Below are 17120 nucleotides of genomic sequence, written 5' to 3'. Positions count from 1 at the left end.
GAATGAGGAGAAAGAGAATGAGAACCCTTGGCCCAGGTACCCTGAAGTTCTCCAGCCGTTGTAGATGGCACAGAGAGAAAGAGCTCTTAGGCATGAGAGAGCGAGTACAAGCAACATTGGGGTCAACTTCCTCACCCCTAGCTTCCAGATTTTCAAATTTATTTACAGGTTATCTCAACACCCCTCCTCACTCAAATTAATTTCATTTGAAATGTTGCTATGAGATTCTGTTCAGATCCAAAGCACTCAAATACCCAGCATAAAACCAGAAGATTAACAGAACACAGTAAACGTATTCTCTTTTTTTCTGTAGAGGTTCAAAATGCATATATGTCCTTGCTTACAATCACTGACTGAATGTAGTGAGATGTACAGGAGTTATCAAATACATTTTTTAATTTTTTGAGAGAGAGAAAGAGCAGCATCAAAGACAAAAAAGCAGAAGAGCTCTCTACTCAGACAAAGCTGACTTCCTGAAGGCTAAATACTTTGCTGCTTGCTGGCAGCCCAGTTTCAAAATCTAAAATCCACTTCATATCAGATTTACAATATTTCAGTACTGGTGACTCAGGTAATTTTGATATATAACGGCTTTCTTTAAACCTGAGCTCCCTGAAAAATGGTTGCTTAGGAAGCCCAACTTTTATTAAAGAAAATATTGATGCATGGCTTGGGATAGAAAAGCTTGAAAATATAACCCAAGTGTAGAGCTCTCAAAATCCAGAGTGTAAACAGAAAAAGCACATGAGAAAAAAAAAAAAAAAAAACTGAAACAAACTCACTATTTCACAGGGCTTCAATTTATCAATAGAATGAAAGAGTTAGTCAGCATTTTCTAAGGCAAACATTGCCAGTCAAAAGCCATCAGAGCAACCACAAGCCATTCCATAATGCTACCCAGTAACTCATTTTCCTCTTTGGGAGTTTATACCTTTTACAAAACAAGGAAACATTTTTTTTTTCAGCTTGAATGCTCCCTGCACTAGGTTATTCAAAAGGAATATGTTCAATAGCAGCCAGACTTGCACAAACCTCAGTAATATTGTATTTTGGAACACATTTTTTGTGAGTTCACATTTTTTTTTCAGGAAAAACATAATGCTTCCAATTATATCATTGGAAAGACAGCTAATCCTTCCCAGACCCAACCACTACATATACCACATTGAAATGTCGTGGCTGACTAAGCCCATTACAAATTTAAAGCCTCACTTTAAGAAAACAAAGAGGTAAGACTGCATGGATAATTCTGAAGTGCTTTATAAATGATGTTGAAATAGTAAATCCATTTTACGGATGAAGTACAGATGTTAGCTAAGTAGTATGTGGACATTCAAAGACATCTTTTGTACGAGTGCTGGGAATTGAAATCAAGTCATCTAAGCTGGAAGGTTTTTGCCCAGCTGCAATATCATCATTTTACAAGATCCCTTCTTCTTGACTACTCACCTCTTGTGCAAATGACTCTGCTTTCTTCCGCAGGTTCTTCTCCAGTTCAAAGTTTTCATGAAGCTCTTCATATTCCTCTACTGCCAGCACAGACACTGTTTATAAGAATAAAACAAGATCAGAAGTAAAAGTGTAATGGATCAAAATAAGATGAAAGTACTGCTTGATTTACCCAGATAAACTGTTATTTCCCAGCACCATGAATCCCTGAATGAAGGTATAACTTAGTTTTACATTTCCATATAACAATCCTTTGAAATATTTGTCCTGTTTGCTCTAAACCTCACTATACACAGATGCACAGTTACTGATCTTCTGAATAGAGTAACACTCCTCCCGCCCAGACTCAAAACTCGAGTAACACATGTAGCACAGACCATATGTCACCTCTTTGGGTGCAAGCAATCAAAGCCTCAAAAGAGCCTTGCTGAACCTATCAAAGATTACTATGTTATTTTGGAGGCATCTGTATTTGCCAGACTGGTTTGAGGAAGGTTTGATAGGTCTCTTTACAACAGAGATTTAAAGGAGCCTCAGGAAGAAAGCAGTGCAACTTTGTGTTGTCTGCATTTAAACTGTGCTCACAAAAGCACAGTGGCTAAGGCTAACCATGGCACATGCTTCCCCAAACTATTCTGAACAGACCTCAGTCCAGGACCAAGCATCATTTGTAAGTATTCACGTATCACTTATGCTTAACATGTCTCAGTGATCACTTGCAGAAGCTTTAGCTCTTACTGGCTGAAGACTAGTTTGCAGGATGATGACACTGGATTTCTAACACTGTCCTACACAAGTTCCTTGCTTCTTTGGAGATGAGCATAACAGTTTTTAAAGCTACGTACAGTAAGTGGTAACTCTGAGCATGGGATACACGCCCCAGACCACCTGACTCTTAAAATGATGTTAATTTAAAAAACTAAAACACAGAATCAAAAAAACCCACCCAAACAACCCACACACTTAGAAAGATTCAAGATAAATTCACCAACTTTGACTGAAATGTATTGATGACAGGTCCAAGACAGTGCTGCACAGACACAGAATACAGTAGGTATTCAATAGATACTTTGGTAGCTCATTTTAAGCATACACAAAAATCTTGCTTTATGTTGCCTGTGCATTAGGACCTAACCTGGTATAACTCCTCCTTCCTGGAAAACAGGCAAACATGAAGCAAGGGATTGTTGTTTTTTCAGATTGTGCTTAGAAAAAATAAAACATTTCAGAAACATCTGATCTGCTACACTAGCCCACCAAAAAAGCATCTTCAAGATGGTCTGTCTAATCAACCTGTCCAAAGTTTGGTGCTTTAAGAGTCTTCAAGTACTGCCTGTCATAGACTCAAGCAATGCAGACACATGAAAGAGGTTAAAAGATGAACACTTGGCAGAAGCTTACAGAGTACATTGTACAATGCAAACCTCCTCTCCCTATGCTGAGAGACAGCTGCAACATTCATAGAAGACCCTGTCCCATTGGACAGCAAAGGTAAAAGAGAAAATAATTTCCCACTCACTAAATGTTCATACATGTCTCTGTAATTCAAAACTCGGCTGCTTCATCGAAAACATGGACTATGCTGATTTTGTATACTTTTTCCAAAGAAAAAGAGAATACTATTGGCACGGCATATATGGCAGAAGGCCATGGCATGATTGAAGTCTTCACTGCTCCAAAGATCAGATTTTTCCTCTGTATTTTATTCCTGTTTGGCTAAAGCTACTTCCACAGGTCCTTCCATGTGAAAGCAGTAACCCTGGCCATTCCCTCCACTGCCTAACAAATTTTTCAGAAATCCTGGGAGATGTCTTAAGAGCTTTTTATTTTTCCTCCCTAGGGAAGCAAGTCAAATACAACTGCAGAGGAACAACTTGAAGATAAATCAGAATAACTGCAAATGCAGCTGAAGACCTCCACGATGTATTGCTAAGGTGCTGTCGAACCCATAAGTGAGTGCTTTTGGAAAGTAATGCATCAAGACAGGCAGACATTAGAGGCCAGACCCACTGTCTTCCACTCCAGGAAAATGCAAAACAGCCAAGGAGACTTAACCAAACAATTTTTAATTTTACAAGGCTAAATCAGCAACAAGATAAAAGGGCACAGCAATCCGAGGCTCTAAAATCTTTACCCTCCCCTCAGAACTACTTTTGGGTCACCTATTTCTCATGTGGAAGCACTCACCTTCATTAAGCAAAAGCTTTCCTTTTCTGGGCCCTGCCCCTCTTTTTAGACTTTCCCTGCCCTGGTTATACCTCTCATCTCTTTCCAGGAATGGAAAGTCCCTGCTTTCCTTCTATAACTTGGAAATCCTATTTATCTCATTCCCAGCACTCTTGCCTTTTTCTCATCGTCCTCTGAACATACAAGTTGCTCCCAAGTCTTTAGATATTTAAAATTATTAGCTGTGTCCCAACAAAAAGGAAGGCAATGTAATTATTCAGGAAAACAGCGAAGGGCTGCCTTCCTCTCCTAGCTTGCCACTTGGGCCACAGAGCAAGAAGTTTTCCTACTCTAACATTCAACCTGCTATTTACACTGTCACATTTTCCTGCAGTAGAGAGTCTAGAATAGTCCATGTGTTCATGCAGTGCCTGCAGCAACAAGGCCAAGTGTTAGCTCTGGACCACAGTCACTGTTCTGTAACCTCCTCTTTGTACTACAACATAAAAGCTCTGAGGCTTCTGCAAAGGATGTAGCAAACTGTTAGAGAAACTGCTGAGACCACACACCTCTGTTACATTTCTCCAACAGTTTTTGCTGCTTATTAACTTCCGTTGTCAAAACAGCCTTTTCTTCTTTCACTTTATTCACCTAGAAAAGTGTAAAGATCAAAAATAAGAGTATTTTAGTTAGTGGCATAAGGCATACAGCAAGACATAATGTGAACAATATTTTGCTTTCAGTAATTTTGTTTCTTAGGTTTGGCTTGATCTTTGGGTTTCCTGTGGGATGGAAAGCATTTTTACCCCAACTTAGAGACCCCATAACAGACAGCATTAAAGGGTTATGAACTAATCCTTCACATGGGGCTCCCATGGCCCATTCTCATGGCATGTACCAGTAACAGCTGCAAATGTAACATCTTTGGAACCTTTCAGGATGAGGCGCCTTAGCACCTGGTTGAAAAGTTACTAGCTTGCCCTTGACTGTTTGTGTTTTAATATAGTCAGGCTGCTGTTTTGCTTTTTTTCCTGGGCTCTGTTTATTGTCCAAGAGCTGTCAGCTGTGTCTTTCTGAATGCAAGTGCTGCATAGACAGGAAGAGCCACTAAGTCCTGATTTGCATCAGTACATGGCTTATCCAGTTTTCAAGCAGGAACGAAACTTGGCTGGCTCAAAAAGCCAATTTGCTGGTCTAATTACCAGCCAATGGCTAAACTCAAGGATATGCTCAATGAAGTAGCACCAGTGATTAAACTGGACATTCTCCAGAAGTATTTCTTGCACATCCACAGGTTTAAGGGAATTAAAAAAAAAAACAAAAACAACCAAAACCCACAGTCTGTGATGGGTGAGGGGCTCTCAGGAGGTGGAGATGAGAGTTACAGCATGAGCATTAGAACAGATCATGAAAGGTCACGTGCCAGCAACAGCAGCAGACTGGACTCTGACGTAGAAGGCCCCTTCTAGGCATATGCCCTAAGTGCTCCATCATATGGGCAGGCTGGCAGGACTTGCGATTAGACAGTATTCAATTAACTTCACAACTGAGTGTTTTTAGCAAAATGAGATACAAAAAGTACAGACTACACGCTAACGTGGTCTCGCCTTCCACGGTACAATACATACTTCTTCAATTACTTCTACAAGTTTGCACCTCAGGTTTTCCAGTTCAATGGCTAAGGTCTTCTTTTCCTCATGAACAGATATGATTTGATCTCGCAGCTCTACAGTTTGAGAAAGGAAATGAAAAATATATTTTATCCTTGGAAGAAAACAACAAAGGAAATGCCATAGCAATGCAAGTACAATCTAGTAGGAAACACCTTAACTGCATACAAAGCATCAGCTGTATTCAAGGTACATCCTCAATAATTTAGCAACTTTGCATAAGTGTCAAGTAACAGATCTATAACTGGGCCACAGTTTCAGATTTACTCTATTGAGATAAGTTGCCTTGTTCAGTACTGCTGTCTTTATTTGCATTCTGAATGATTAATTTCCTGCTATAATGGGGCCAATCCTGCCACCACAGAGTATCCTCAGTGGTACTCAGGAGACCAACACGTCCCAGACACTCTGGAATGGAGGTAGCAGAAACCAATTTTTAATTGGCCTCCTTTAAAACAAATTAATGCACTTCAATTCTTTTTGGACCATGAGTTCTTGTCACAAGGGAAATACACAAAACAACAGGCAGTTAATACTTGGGAGGTTTTCACTGAAGAAAAGGTCCTGAACAGCTGCCAATTTATAGTCTTTGTAGCATTATGTGAACAGAGTCAGAATATAACCTTTACTGACAGAAGAGCTAATGCTTGTAATTTTCCCCTCAGAATTTTTGTTCCTTAATTATCAAAATATGAAGTAAATTAAATTCACAATGGTATAAAACATTTGATTATTATAACTTCTTAGCAGGAGATGAGTTTGCATACATAATATATCAAGGTTTAGGTTAACATAAAAACACCACAAAAATATAAATTTATTGGTATATATTAGCTTTCAGTAAGTGCTCTCATTCCCCACCTGCTTCCAGTATTTCATAGCACTGCTGTTCGTTGAATACCAGCCACGAGTTGAGAAAATTGTTGTTAATCAATTACAGATGATGATGGCATGCTGGATGTCATTCTGTTCGGTCTCACATCTTGAAAATGTTGATGCTAGCCCCTTCCCCCCCAATTCAAGAGCCTCAGATTTATTTTCCTACAAATTAAAGGCACACACATTCTAAAGTAAAAAAAAAAAATTGTTTTCCCATAAGATTCTTGAACCAAATCGTCTGTTTTATGGATTTGTGCTTTCCAGTGAAATTACTGGAAAAAAAAATCTCTCTGAAATTTATGGTAATTGGATTAAGTCATATCTTACAATACATATATCAATCTCATACAGAGAAGAAGGTATATCCATATAACAAAATCTTTATAAACGTGTACAATAATTTTTTATTTTCAGATAGAGGGTATGCACTAAACTTGACCAACACAGCTGAGTTTTCAGTTCCTGTTATATCCAAAAGGTCAGCTAAAAAGAAAAAGAAAACCTGAAATCTATAAATGAATTTCAGGTACTGCTCTGAGACAACTCCACTCTTCCATTTGGAACTTCAGCTTTACTAACTATCACTACAGCAAAAACAGAGGAAGGTCTGAGGAACAAATTTTTATCCTTTTAATAAATGAGAGGGCTTCAATCAAAGAGCCTCAGACTGTACTACCTTATTTGTATATCCTTACAGAAAAATGGTGGGAGGGAAGGAATCATTCCAAGGAGCATCCAATACTTTGCTGAATGGTGAGGAGGCTAAAAGACTTCCAAGGTTCCCAACATGAAACACAACTGCTTGGAATCAAACGTGCATAGAAAGGCAGATTTCACCTTGGGAAACACCACAAAGCATTAAGGGGAGTTTTGAAAACACATCTTTCATCACATATGGACTTTCACTTAGCAGGTAATCCATAATGTAACTTCAGATTTTTCCCTAAAGACAAACGCCATGCAGCTTGGCTTAGGCTAGGAACACAGCCCTAACACTGCCTTTCTGTACACGTTGTCAGATCACTCTGCTACCATACACACACATGCTTCCCTTCAGGTGCACGGATGGAACAACTTCTCCTATAGCAAATGGGATTCCAATGCTGTTAAAAATACTCAGCACTTGTAAAAGCAAGGTCATTAACATTTAATAATAAGGCCAAAGAAGGAGCAGAAGCCAGGAGTTCTAAATCCTTTACAACATGCCACATTTCATACTTCAATGAATTCTCCATCAAGACATAAAGCACATACATCAGAGCTCTTCTTGAAATATTTCTCTCATTTGACCCTGCTACCCTCCTAACCACATTCTCTGATCTGCAGCCAGAGTCTTTGCTCTCTTTAAATGTATCCTTGACATCTTTCTCCAATAAAAGACAGCAGGCTTATTTCCAATTCAGATGGGTTGCATGGTGTAGATCACACTGTTCCTCTTATCCTACATCTATAGGATCAAAAACTGCTTATTATAGAAAGGTACTATGACAACTTATTTCTTGGTGGGATTTTTAAAAGCATTTTTACACGACTTGTTCTTTTTTCTCAGTGATACTTTGTACCACTTCATTGCGGCTGCTGCATTCAAACGGAAAACAAGGTCAGGATGAAAGTTCGGGAAAGCTGTACTCAGACAACATTTGCTATTATAACTTACTATCAGAAAAAAGTGAAAGTTTTTTTAAAAAGTGAACCAGTTAATTTCTCTCTCTGTCACTAAAAGCAGAATGTGGGCCTTCCCCTTTTTTGGATACTATGATATAACAACATATAGAATCACAATGACTTCATCACAGAGTTAGACAAGAAAGGAAGGCAGATTTTGGATTACAGAAATACAAATTGCCTTTCAAAAATGAACCAGAAATTTATTAATAAATCACAGATTTCTCTTATCAATGAATTTCCATGTTCCCAAGCTTTGCTGTTTTACCCAGTACAACAGTCCCTTTCTAAGCTGCTTATTTGGTAATAGCTCTGGAATATGAATGCAGTTTGTGTGTACAAAAGTACATAACATCAATAGAAATGGAGAGTCCTGTCTTACAAGCTTTGAAATAGTGACATTGCAAATGAAGCAATACCAAGGTGACCTTGTCCTTTCTGCTTAATTTTTACTTTGTTAAGGATCTGAGGAAATACTTCTTTTACCGACTCAATAACACTGAACTCTCTTAGTTCTCTACTGTGTAGATCTCATTTTCCTGTTGTATTGTAACTTACTTTGCAGGCTGTATATCCACCATATGCATCACACAGTATCACTACAAGCCTACCATGTCCTCACAGTTTTTCCTGGAAATCCTTTGATGAGCACTCACAGGAGCATGACTCAGAGTCAGACGGATCTCTGGTCCAAACCAATACCGCCATTCTTTAGTCAGCTTTTGCCTTCTGTGGTGGTGTAGGCTCAGCAACAACGCTCACCTTTTATTTGCTGCTGACAATGCACAGAATTGCATGATCCAGAGTTAGCTTCTGTATCTGTGGATGAATCGTCCTCATCAATGTTAATCTCTTCAGTGATAATTTCTGGGCCCAGTTTTGCCATGTAAAGCATACTAATTCTTTTCAAGGTCTTATTTTCTTTGTTCAGCTGAAAGTTGAGAAGCAAAAACAGTAAGAAGCTAGTTAGTCTCTCTTTAAGCTGCTGTGCAAGAGAAAAAGTCAACAATTTTTTTCTCCCTTATCATTAAAAGACCTATAAAACAAAGAAGACGAAGAAACATTAAATGCTCCATTCAACATTAAATGGGTCTGAAGGTGGGAAGCTTGTCCTCTTTCTCCTCTGAGGAGGCTTGAATTCAATGTGATGCTTCACCCATGCCCTTCTTTCCTCTCTGGTATTTCTGACTAAGAAATACCCTGTGTAGGTTCAAATCAAGTCAAATCAAATCAACTATCAAGCTTACTTAATGCTACACATTCTTTGTGATAGCTGCTTCAGCTCCTTACCCTTAAGCATGTACCAGCATCAACAGGAGCCCTAACTGAATGACCTGAGGAAGGGCCTGTGTTCCTGAAAGCTCATCTGGTTTTGCCAGTTTTATCAACTGGTCAAATAAAAACTCTTACCTCCTCCTATGCCCTTCTTTTTGCTTATAAACTATAAAAACCACAACTAGTATATTCCCAGCCATGGCAGAATTACCTCAAAATTCTTTTGAATTCTTTTCAATTCTCAGCAATTATTACTATAGAGTCAATATACCCAAGATGAAAGCCGTATCATAAACCAATTCTTAACGGGTTAAACCACAAGTCAGAATGCTTAAACACATGCCTGGTTGGTGGATGATATAGAAGAGGTTCTACAAGGCATCTCCATCTTGACCAAGGTGCCAAGAAAAACTGAACAACAGAGATTGCTGCAAATGTTTCACTCTCATCATTTCTTTCACTGTTCTGCATCTAGACACGCCATGCCAGCAGCTCTCAGTAAGCTCTGCACAGTCTCAGGGGTGTTCTGGCATATTTGGGGTGACTGCCCACCCACCAGCCAAGCATTCCCTGCATTCAGGTCTAAGCATGAGGCTCAGTTTCCTACTAATGACATACATGTTGAAGACAATATGCACTTCACAAGTCCAATATTTACCTTGAAATAAAACGTACTCTGAAGTTAGGCTGACCTTGATGATTTACCTAGGCAATTATCTTTTATCCCCCCTTTCCTCTGCCCCCTAACTATGGGAGATTTACTTAAGAACTTCTATATCTCATTCCCAAAGAATGAGACTGAGAAAGTGGGAACGGTGGTGTAAAGAACCTTATACACTCAGCCCACAGCAACAAACAAGTCAGCTTTGGCAAAGCAGCCCCATGGGGTAAAGCTAGTCTTTGAACTGCCCCTGTACATGCATTACAGGAAAAGTGCAAAGAAGAAGAAAAGTTGCATAAATATGTTCATTTTCTTACTTATATGCTGATTGTCTATCTTATGAATTCTAATATAGTGTCATTATGCAAACAATTAAGTAAATACCTCCAGAAAGTACATTGCTAATGCATCTAAATTAAAGTGATTTCTTGCTGGTGTGATTTTTACCATATCTAAGGATGTACTTTGGGCAGGGGATGGGGGGGGGAAGAAAAAAAAGGCAGTCAGCATTGCTAATGAAATTTGGTTCAAAATTGCTGTAATCCATTTTCTGATGAAGTGGCTCAGATGCATTTTACACAACCAAAAATATATAACAGAGAGATAAAAACATTCTTTAATAATGCACTTCTGATGAGATGGAATATAGAAAATTACACACTTGCTAAATTCATCAGACTAGACGCAATCAACAGAGCAGGGGAGGTCACCTTTCCCCTGCCCTCGCTTTGCTTTCATAAACAATCACCTGAAATGTAATGCAGTGGTTGACTTTTTCCATTTGATTTAGATGCTGAAACGCTCATTATTGTTTTATATCTCACACAGGACCGTTCTAAGACTTGTTTCCCATTTAACCTAAACGCATATAAAAATGAGATATCAAGGTGCTCACCCATGAATTACTGTTCCAAAATAGAAACTAAATTAAAACAGGTATTTTTTTTCTTTAAAGGAAGGAATTGTATTTTACATCTCACATATGGCTTATAGTTTTTGCCACTTCAAAACAATTTCACAGATCCACAAGATTATACAAAAACATGTATGGGACATGTATACAATCTCAGGTTAAAAAAATTATAATAAAAAAATCGGATTAAACAGAATCACCATAATTATTCTCACCTTAGAAGCCAAAGCCTCAGCACTTTCACGGCACGTCTTCTCAATTTCAAGATGGTTCTGAATACAGTTTACTTCCTCAATAACCATGTGAGAAACTAGCGGAAGAATTTAAAAATTAGTCAGTATTTTCCTGCATTTGACACATGCGTTTGACACATGCATCCCATGATCAGAAATACACCTTTTTCTGTTGACTTTCTATGTAAGCATTTCAAATACAGGGAAGCATATACTTAGATAATCTCCATGGATATGAATTGTTTTGAGTATTGAATATCTGGTTCAATGCTTTAAGCAACTCTCTCTGTAGCATTAGAGGGGGAACTGGAGAACTGAGCATAAACTTAGGGCCAGCGGAAGCCTCCTTGACCATCATCATTCATCCCCTTTATTTCATTAACACTTGAGGAATCAGAACCAGACCACTAGGACTGTCCCTCCAGATTGCCATCATAATCCTCTTGAAAATTTTGTATGGACAGAGTTTTCAGAAGATTGGAACCTTGATATTTTTAAACAGCAAGATTAACTCGGGTGTCTTCCAAAGATTATTTTCACCTTCCAGTCTTCAGGTTTCCATGGTATTTTAAGTAGCATCACACTTGCTAAACACACTGTACAAGAAGAGCTGCAAGATGGACATACAGTACAAGCCTGGGGCAAGTTTACTAGGAAATGGAGAAAGGAGTTAAGTGACCAAAGCCTCCACATTTGTAGTGCCTCCTACAGCATATACTCCCCTGAAGTCAAATCATTAGCACAGCACAGTTCCCCCTTCTGCCCCTTCAGCTTCAATGCCAGCTGCAGCTGCAGGGATACACCCCGATGGATGCAATCCTGATGGAAGTTCAACATTGCTTGCACTGCCCGATTATTGAGAACCTCAGCTGAACAACCCAAGTTCTGTATTACTACATGGCTGTAACATCCAAACTGTTTCTTATTTGAAGTCCTTCTGTGCTTGAACATGCCCTAAAATAAGCACTGTGGTCTCACACCCTGCCTTCACAGTCCTGCAGAGTCAGACACCAGCACACACACATGGACACATACAATCTTCCTGAGACCAGGGCTGAGAGTGAGCTGCCCGACTGCATCCGAAATACACGACTGTGTTCCTGTATTTGATGCCACAGCTGGAAAAGGAAGAGACACATCTGTCCTTTGCACTTACAGGATCCCCACTATCGAAGTGGGTACATATCACTATATTAAAGACACACTATATTCCTAGAGTGACCAAAAAGTTAGGGAACAAATCCCTATTTTGCAACATAGGATACCAAAGTGAGTTAGAGGTCATTTAAAAGCACAGATGTGTTTTGGCTCACAATTCCTCTCAACTTCCAGCAGTACAGAGGTACTTAACTAGTGCTGAAAGTCATCTTCTAAGTGACAAGCTTCAAGTTGCACAGAGGATCTGGAGCAAAGCAGGAAACCCAATAATAGTTTCTCATTTCTCAGGCTAGAACCTTTCTTTCTTTGCAACTCCTCCTTGGCTCCTAGCACCCTGATTCATCCTAAGCAGCAGCCTGGACCCTAATTCTGCAAGTAATTTCATTGCGCAAATTCCTTTTCAGCCCAGTGTCAGGATTTCAATGTACAGAAAGCACTGTTGGCAGCTGAACAATACTATAGAGCAGGAACAAGACTGAAAGAACATAGTGTAAATATGGAGGACTTTTTCTAGTATCTCCTTTTGTTTTCATGAAGATAAGCTTTAAAAACTAGTGATTTCATGCCACTGGGTAGAAAGTCCTGCTCGCCCTTTTCTAAGACTTTTGCCTAAATACTGAAGAGAGATACTTAAGTCCTCTTTGATATCCAGAGGTCATTTTAGTGACTATAAAACAGGACTTTAGATAGGAAAAAGCCGACTGTCAATAAGTGTTATTTATGCAGCTTTATTGATACGTAGTCAATATCAATGAATGTTTTGTTAATAACATAGGAAACCAGTAATACAAGAAACAAGTTTTACAAAATATGAGCAGCCCCAAAAAAAAAAACAACAAATAAAACAAACAAACAAACAAACAAACAAACAAACAAAAAAACAGGGCAGAGCACTGGGAAATCTGGTCCAAAAGCTATATTCACATGAAGTCTTTTAACAGCAGAGCCATCACACTTTTTATTTCCATTTTTTCTGACTTTGGAGAAATTACCTGCTCCAAGCATGCCGTACCAGCTGCTACATTTAATTTGAGAGAGGAAAAGCTTCAGGTAGGACATGTCCATATGTTTTCTGTTTTTATGCTACCTAGCCCTGGGAATTTGGAGCAATGAAATGCTTTGGACAGGATGAGGGAGCAGTGGAGATACAGAGCTGCTCCCATTTTACAGACAGGAATCTAATGGCCTCAAGCAAAGCTAAAGTTAGGAAATAAGGATTGGGTTCACGTGGCAGAACTAGGGATTACTCTTGGTTCATTTAAACTTAATTAACCTGCAATTATGATTAACTCAGGGGAAAAAAATCTTTCCAAATTAAATACAAAAATATATTATTTCCTAAGTCTGTCCAAAGTTCTTATTATGTCAATATTAAAATTCATAAAGCAGCACTAAGTGGCCTGAAACATCTCTAACCTTGACAGTTTTTTTCAGGGGTAATAATAATCCGCAGCAAATGCAGGCCAACCAAAAACCACTTAACTAATTAGTAGTTGCAGTCACCGAGAAAACATGAATCAACACTGTTATTACAAGTGGCACATTTGAGTGGCATCTAATTATGACTTGATGAGCACGATACTTGCATTATCAACATTACTACTGCATCCCATCAGGGACTAAAAGCCGCTGATGGCACTGACTGCGAGAAACTCCCACTCAATGGTACCGCAGCACCCAACAATCTCCTTGGCAGGGGCACCCTCACTAAATGACATGTTAAGCGTAATTACTGGTAGACATTGTAAATAAACAGGATTGGAAGTGAAAATTGTACCAAGTGCATAAGACACAATCTGACACATTGGAAGTGGCAGCCTTAATTGAGAGTTTCTTTGACTGCTCAAGATCATTTCAACTGCATTTCTCGGAGGACAGTGATTATAACTGTGGAGACAGACGGCATAATGGTATCAGCACTGCTGACAGAGCAGTGAATTAAATTGTATCTGCTGTTGTGTGAAAGCCTTGATGAGAGGTACAGATCCTTAGTGGTCTTATCATTATAACACAATGGTCATGTTGTCATCAACCTTGCTGGCTCCAATTGAAAAGAAATGATTGTGTGTTGAAGCTTTCCCCCCCACCACCACCTTCTATCTCTTGTGCTCAATAGAACCAATTTTCAGAGAGCTATGAAATCACGCAATAGGGCCTAAAATGCAGCTGCTTGGCATACAAACGGGGCCCCATTAAACTGGAATCACACACAATATGTGTTTATGCCAGGAGAACAAATAGAAGCTGAGTACAGGCCAAGTTTATTCACAGACACAAAGCCGATGTAGCTCTTCATCAATATAATTGCCTTTTATATTGTCGTTTAAATAATGGGCTCTATTATTGCCTTAAAATCCTAATATTCCTGGCATTTTATCACTATGTTTACAAGGTATGTCCTTTAAAAATGTGAAAGGAAGATAAAAGAAACCTATAAAATTTTACAACATCAAATATTACTTCAAATTTTAAGTCTTAACTACTTGACATTTTCTGCCACACTCTGGTATTCCTTGTATCATAACAAAAACAAAACAGGCTGCAATTCTTTCCAGAGGAATTAGACTTCTTAGAGAACATTCTTGCCTCACAGTACAGTTATCCAAGATCATTTAAGGCAGTAGATAATTCCTGTTGATTTTGTATTATTTTCCATAATTGTATCATATGAACAATTATAAAACAGAAGTGAGCAAATTCCTCTATTAACACAGTCACACAAAAGTACAGACCATGTGATTTCCTTCTCCTGCATTAACTTCATCCACATTTCTGATGCTTCACGGTGCAGTTCACCATAGTGGCACAAACCAGACATAACAGACCACAGTCCTATTGTAATCGTCTCTTCTAAGGAGCTATTCCACTAGGATACTTCCACTGCCATTAGATGTGCTTTGTTGCTTCCAGATGCCATAAAGTTTCAATAGGAGCATCACCACAAAAGTGTAAAACTGAATATTGACATTCTCACAGCTCAGACAAGACACAACTTGCTCTAAAAATTATCAAGAGACAGCAGTTCATCCTAAAAACCTTTACTGGTGTGTCTATGCTTAAAGTAATTTTACCTTTTCTTCACAAAAAAATTACCATCATCATCATTATTATTAGCAATCTTAGCAATAGGGTTAAATCCCACTCAGTCCAAGCATACATCATTCTAAAAGTCACTTGCAGAATCCAGGTGAGATAAAGCCACTTTTGTACCACTGTATTTTCACTACTTTGCACCTTAAGAATGGCTACCTGTGTCAGAGTGTATAAAAGCTGTGACAGCAGTTAGTCTGACAACTAACTCCTTAAAACAAGGCTTTGAAGGAGAAACAGCAAGTGGAACTAATCTCAGCATTCTTAACACTGCTGTAGAGTAAGCACAGTGATGTTCATAACTCTCTCTACCAAAAAATTCCTACTAATGTTATCAACTTACTTTTCTGAAACTCCTCCAGTTTTTTGACCGCCTCATCTCGTTCTTGCTTGATTTTGTCACACTGTAGCAGAAGAGAAAACTGTAATGAAACACTGATCCCAGCTATTTAATTAGCAGTCAGTCACAACATGCAAAATCAACAAAGATCAACTGCCAGCACAGTAATGTACAGAAGCTTATCAAAGCATCATTTCTTTTTCATCTCAGCCATGTAAAATTGATGGAAGCTATGCATAAAAAATTCATTACCCAGAGTATTTCCTAACCAAACTGTCAAGTTGCACTTGATTTTAGGTTCCAATCCAGAGCTGCTCTGAAAATATTTCAGAAGAGCCACATTATCCAAAACAGATATAAATGGTCATCCATGTTCCACACAACAGTAAAATCAATACTTTGCATGTCAGGAATACGCTTTAAGTCTAGTTTCTTTAACATAAATAGACCTGGAAGAGAGGCCTACATTTTTGTACCTACCATGCCCAAGGAAAACCTCAAAGCCAATAAACAGGGCCACGCTGTTCAGTTTCATCACATCATGAGCAAAGTTTCAGCCTTAAAGAGGGGAGGACACTCATTTTCATACTTTGAGGATTTCTCATCACTCTTATTTTATTAATTTTGGGGTTGATGCTAATACTACACAGGGCTGCAATCACTGATCTTACGAGGGAAAGGTTTCTTCAAAGTGATAGAGAAAAACAGATGTCAAACAGACTTCTCTAAGAAAAGTCCTCCCATAAGCAAATGAAAGAACTCAAAGAAATTAGTAAATTTCACAAAAGACACAGTCAGTGATTAACCACCCTGTGAAAAACACATGACCCAGAGGGAAGTATGACTGGCACCCAACGTGTCTCACACACACAGTGTACCAGACATCCTTCCTCACATGCGGCTGTGTATGTTCACAGTAATAAATCTACGTAAAACCATTAGTTAACTTCTGGAAGAGATCTGTATGACTCAGTGCCTTATCGTGTAACTGCAATTATAAGGACACCGGTCACTGGAACAGAACTGGGAAAAAAAAAGACTGAAATTACTTTTCTCGATTTTCAGTTTTTCCACACGAGGACCCACTTTGAGTTAGCTAGGAGAGGAGCCTGCTGTTAAGTAACAAGAAGGCAGAAAGCCCAATTCAAAGGCACCCAAATCCAAGAAAGCCCTTCTATCAGCTCCGGAAGACTTTGGATGAGGCCCAAAGAAGGATCTGCTCTTGGGTGAGGAGAGGATGCCATCGGTGTTGCCTCACGGGCAGTCTCCACAAAGGGGTTGGAAGCCGCTGCTGCTGGCTATCTGCGTGAGCAAAAGGAGCTGCACTCAACAGCAATCTCTCTTCTCATGGCCCTGGGTGATGAGACAACAGACAGCAGCTGAGTAGGGGGAACCAGCTGCTATAAAGTCTGCGAAACAAAGAAGAGCTGCAGGAACAAGAAGTGCTGAGCAACCCGTGCTGGACAAGGACTCACCATTTCATCTGGCCCTGTTATCAAAGAAGCTGTTTAGAAAATCCTGCACAGGAGAGGTGGGGAAGGAAATCTGTGCATGAGTCTTGCTGCTTGCTGCCCTCCCTCTCAACTTCCTCAGCAAAAATTTGCCTTACCTTACCAGTAGA

General features: G+C 39.1%; 1 protein-coding gene across 1 annotated transcript in view; it reads right to left on the bottom strand.

Moving 5' to 3' along the window:
* KIAA1598 (KIAA1598 ortholog) overlaps nucleotides 1–17120 on the bottom strand; it is a 55118-nt gene that overhangs the window by 31997 nt on the left and 6001 nt on the right. Inside the window, exons 2-7 of the mRNA XM_010072946.1 lie at nucleotides 15503–15563; nucleotides 10894–10988; nucleotides 8592–8760; nucleotides 5244–5341; nucleotides 4185–4266; nucleotides 1450–1544 (exon numbers count right to left, since the gene is read on the bottom strand). Coding sequence (XP_010071248.1) covers nucleotides 1450–1544; nucleotides 4185–4266; nucleotides 5244–5341; nucleotides 8592–8760; nucleotides 10894–10980 — 531 coding nt within the window. The 5' untranslated portion in view covers nucleotides 10981–10988; nucleotides 15503–15563. The remainder of the gene's footprint in view (nucleotides 1–1449; nucleotides 1545–4184; nucleotides 4267–5243; nucleotides 5342–8591; nucleotides 8761–10893; nucleotides 10989–15502; nucleotides 15564–17120) is intronic.

The sequence above is a fragment of the Pterocles gutturalis genome, unplaced genomic scaffold (genome assembly GCF_000699245.1).
Source record: "Pterocles gutturalis isolate BGI_N339 unplaced genomic scaffold, ASM69924v1 scaffold45327, whole genome shotgun sequence".
NCBI classification, from domain to species: domain Eukaryota; kingdom Metazoa; phylum Chordata; class Aves; order Pterocliformes; family Pteroclidae; genus Pterocles; species Pterocles gutturalis.
This window is presented reverse-complemented; position numbering and strand designations above follow the sequence as displayed.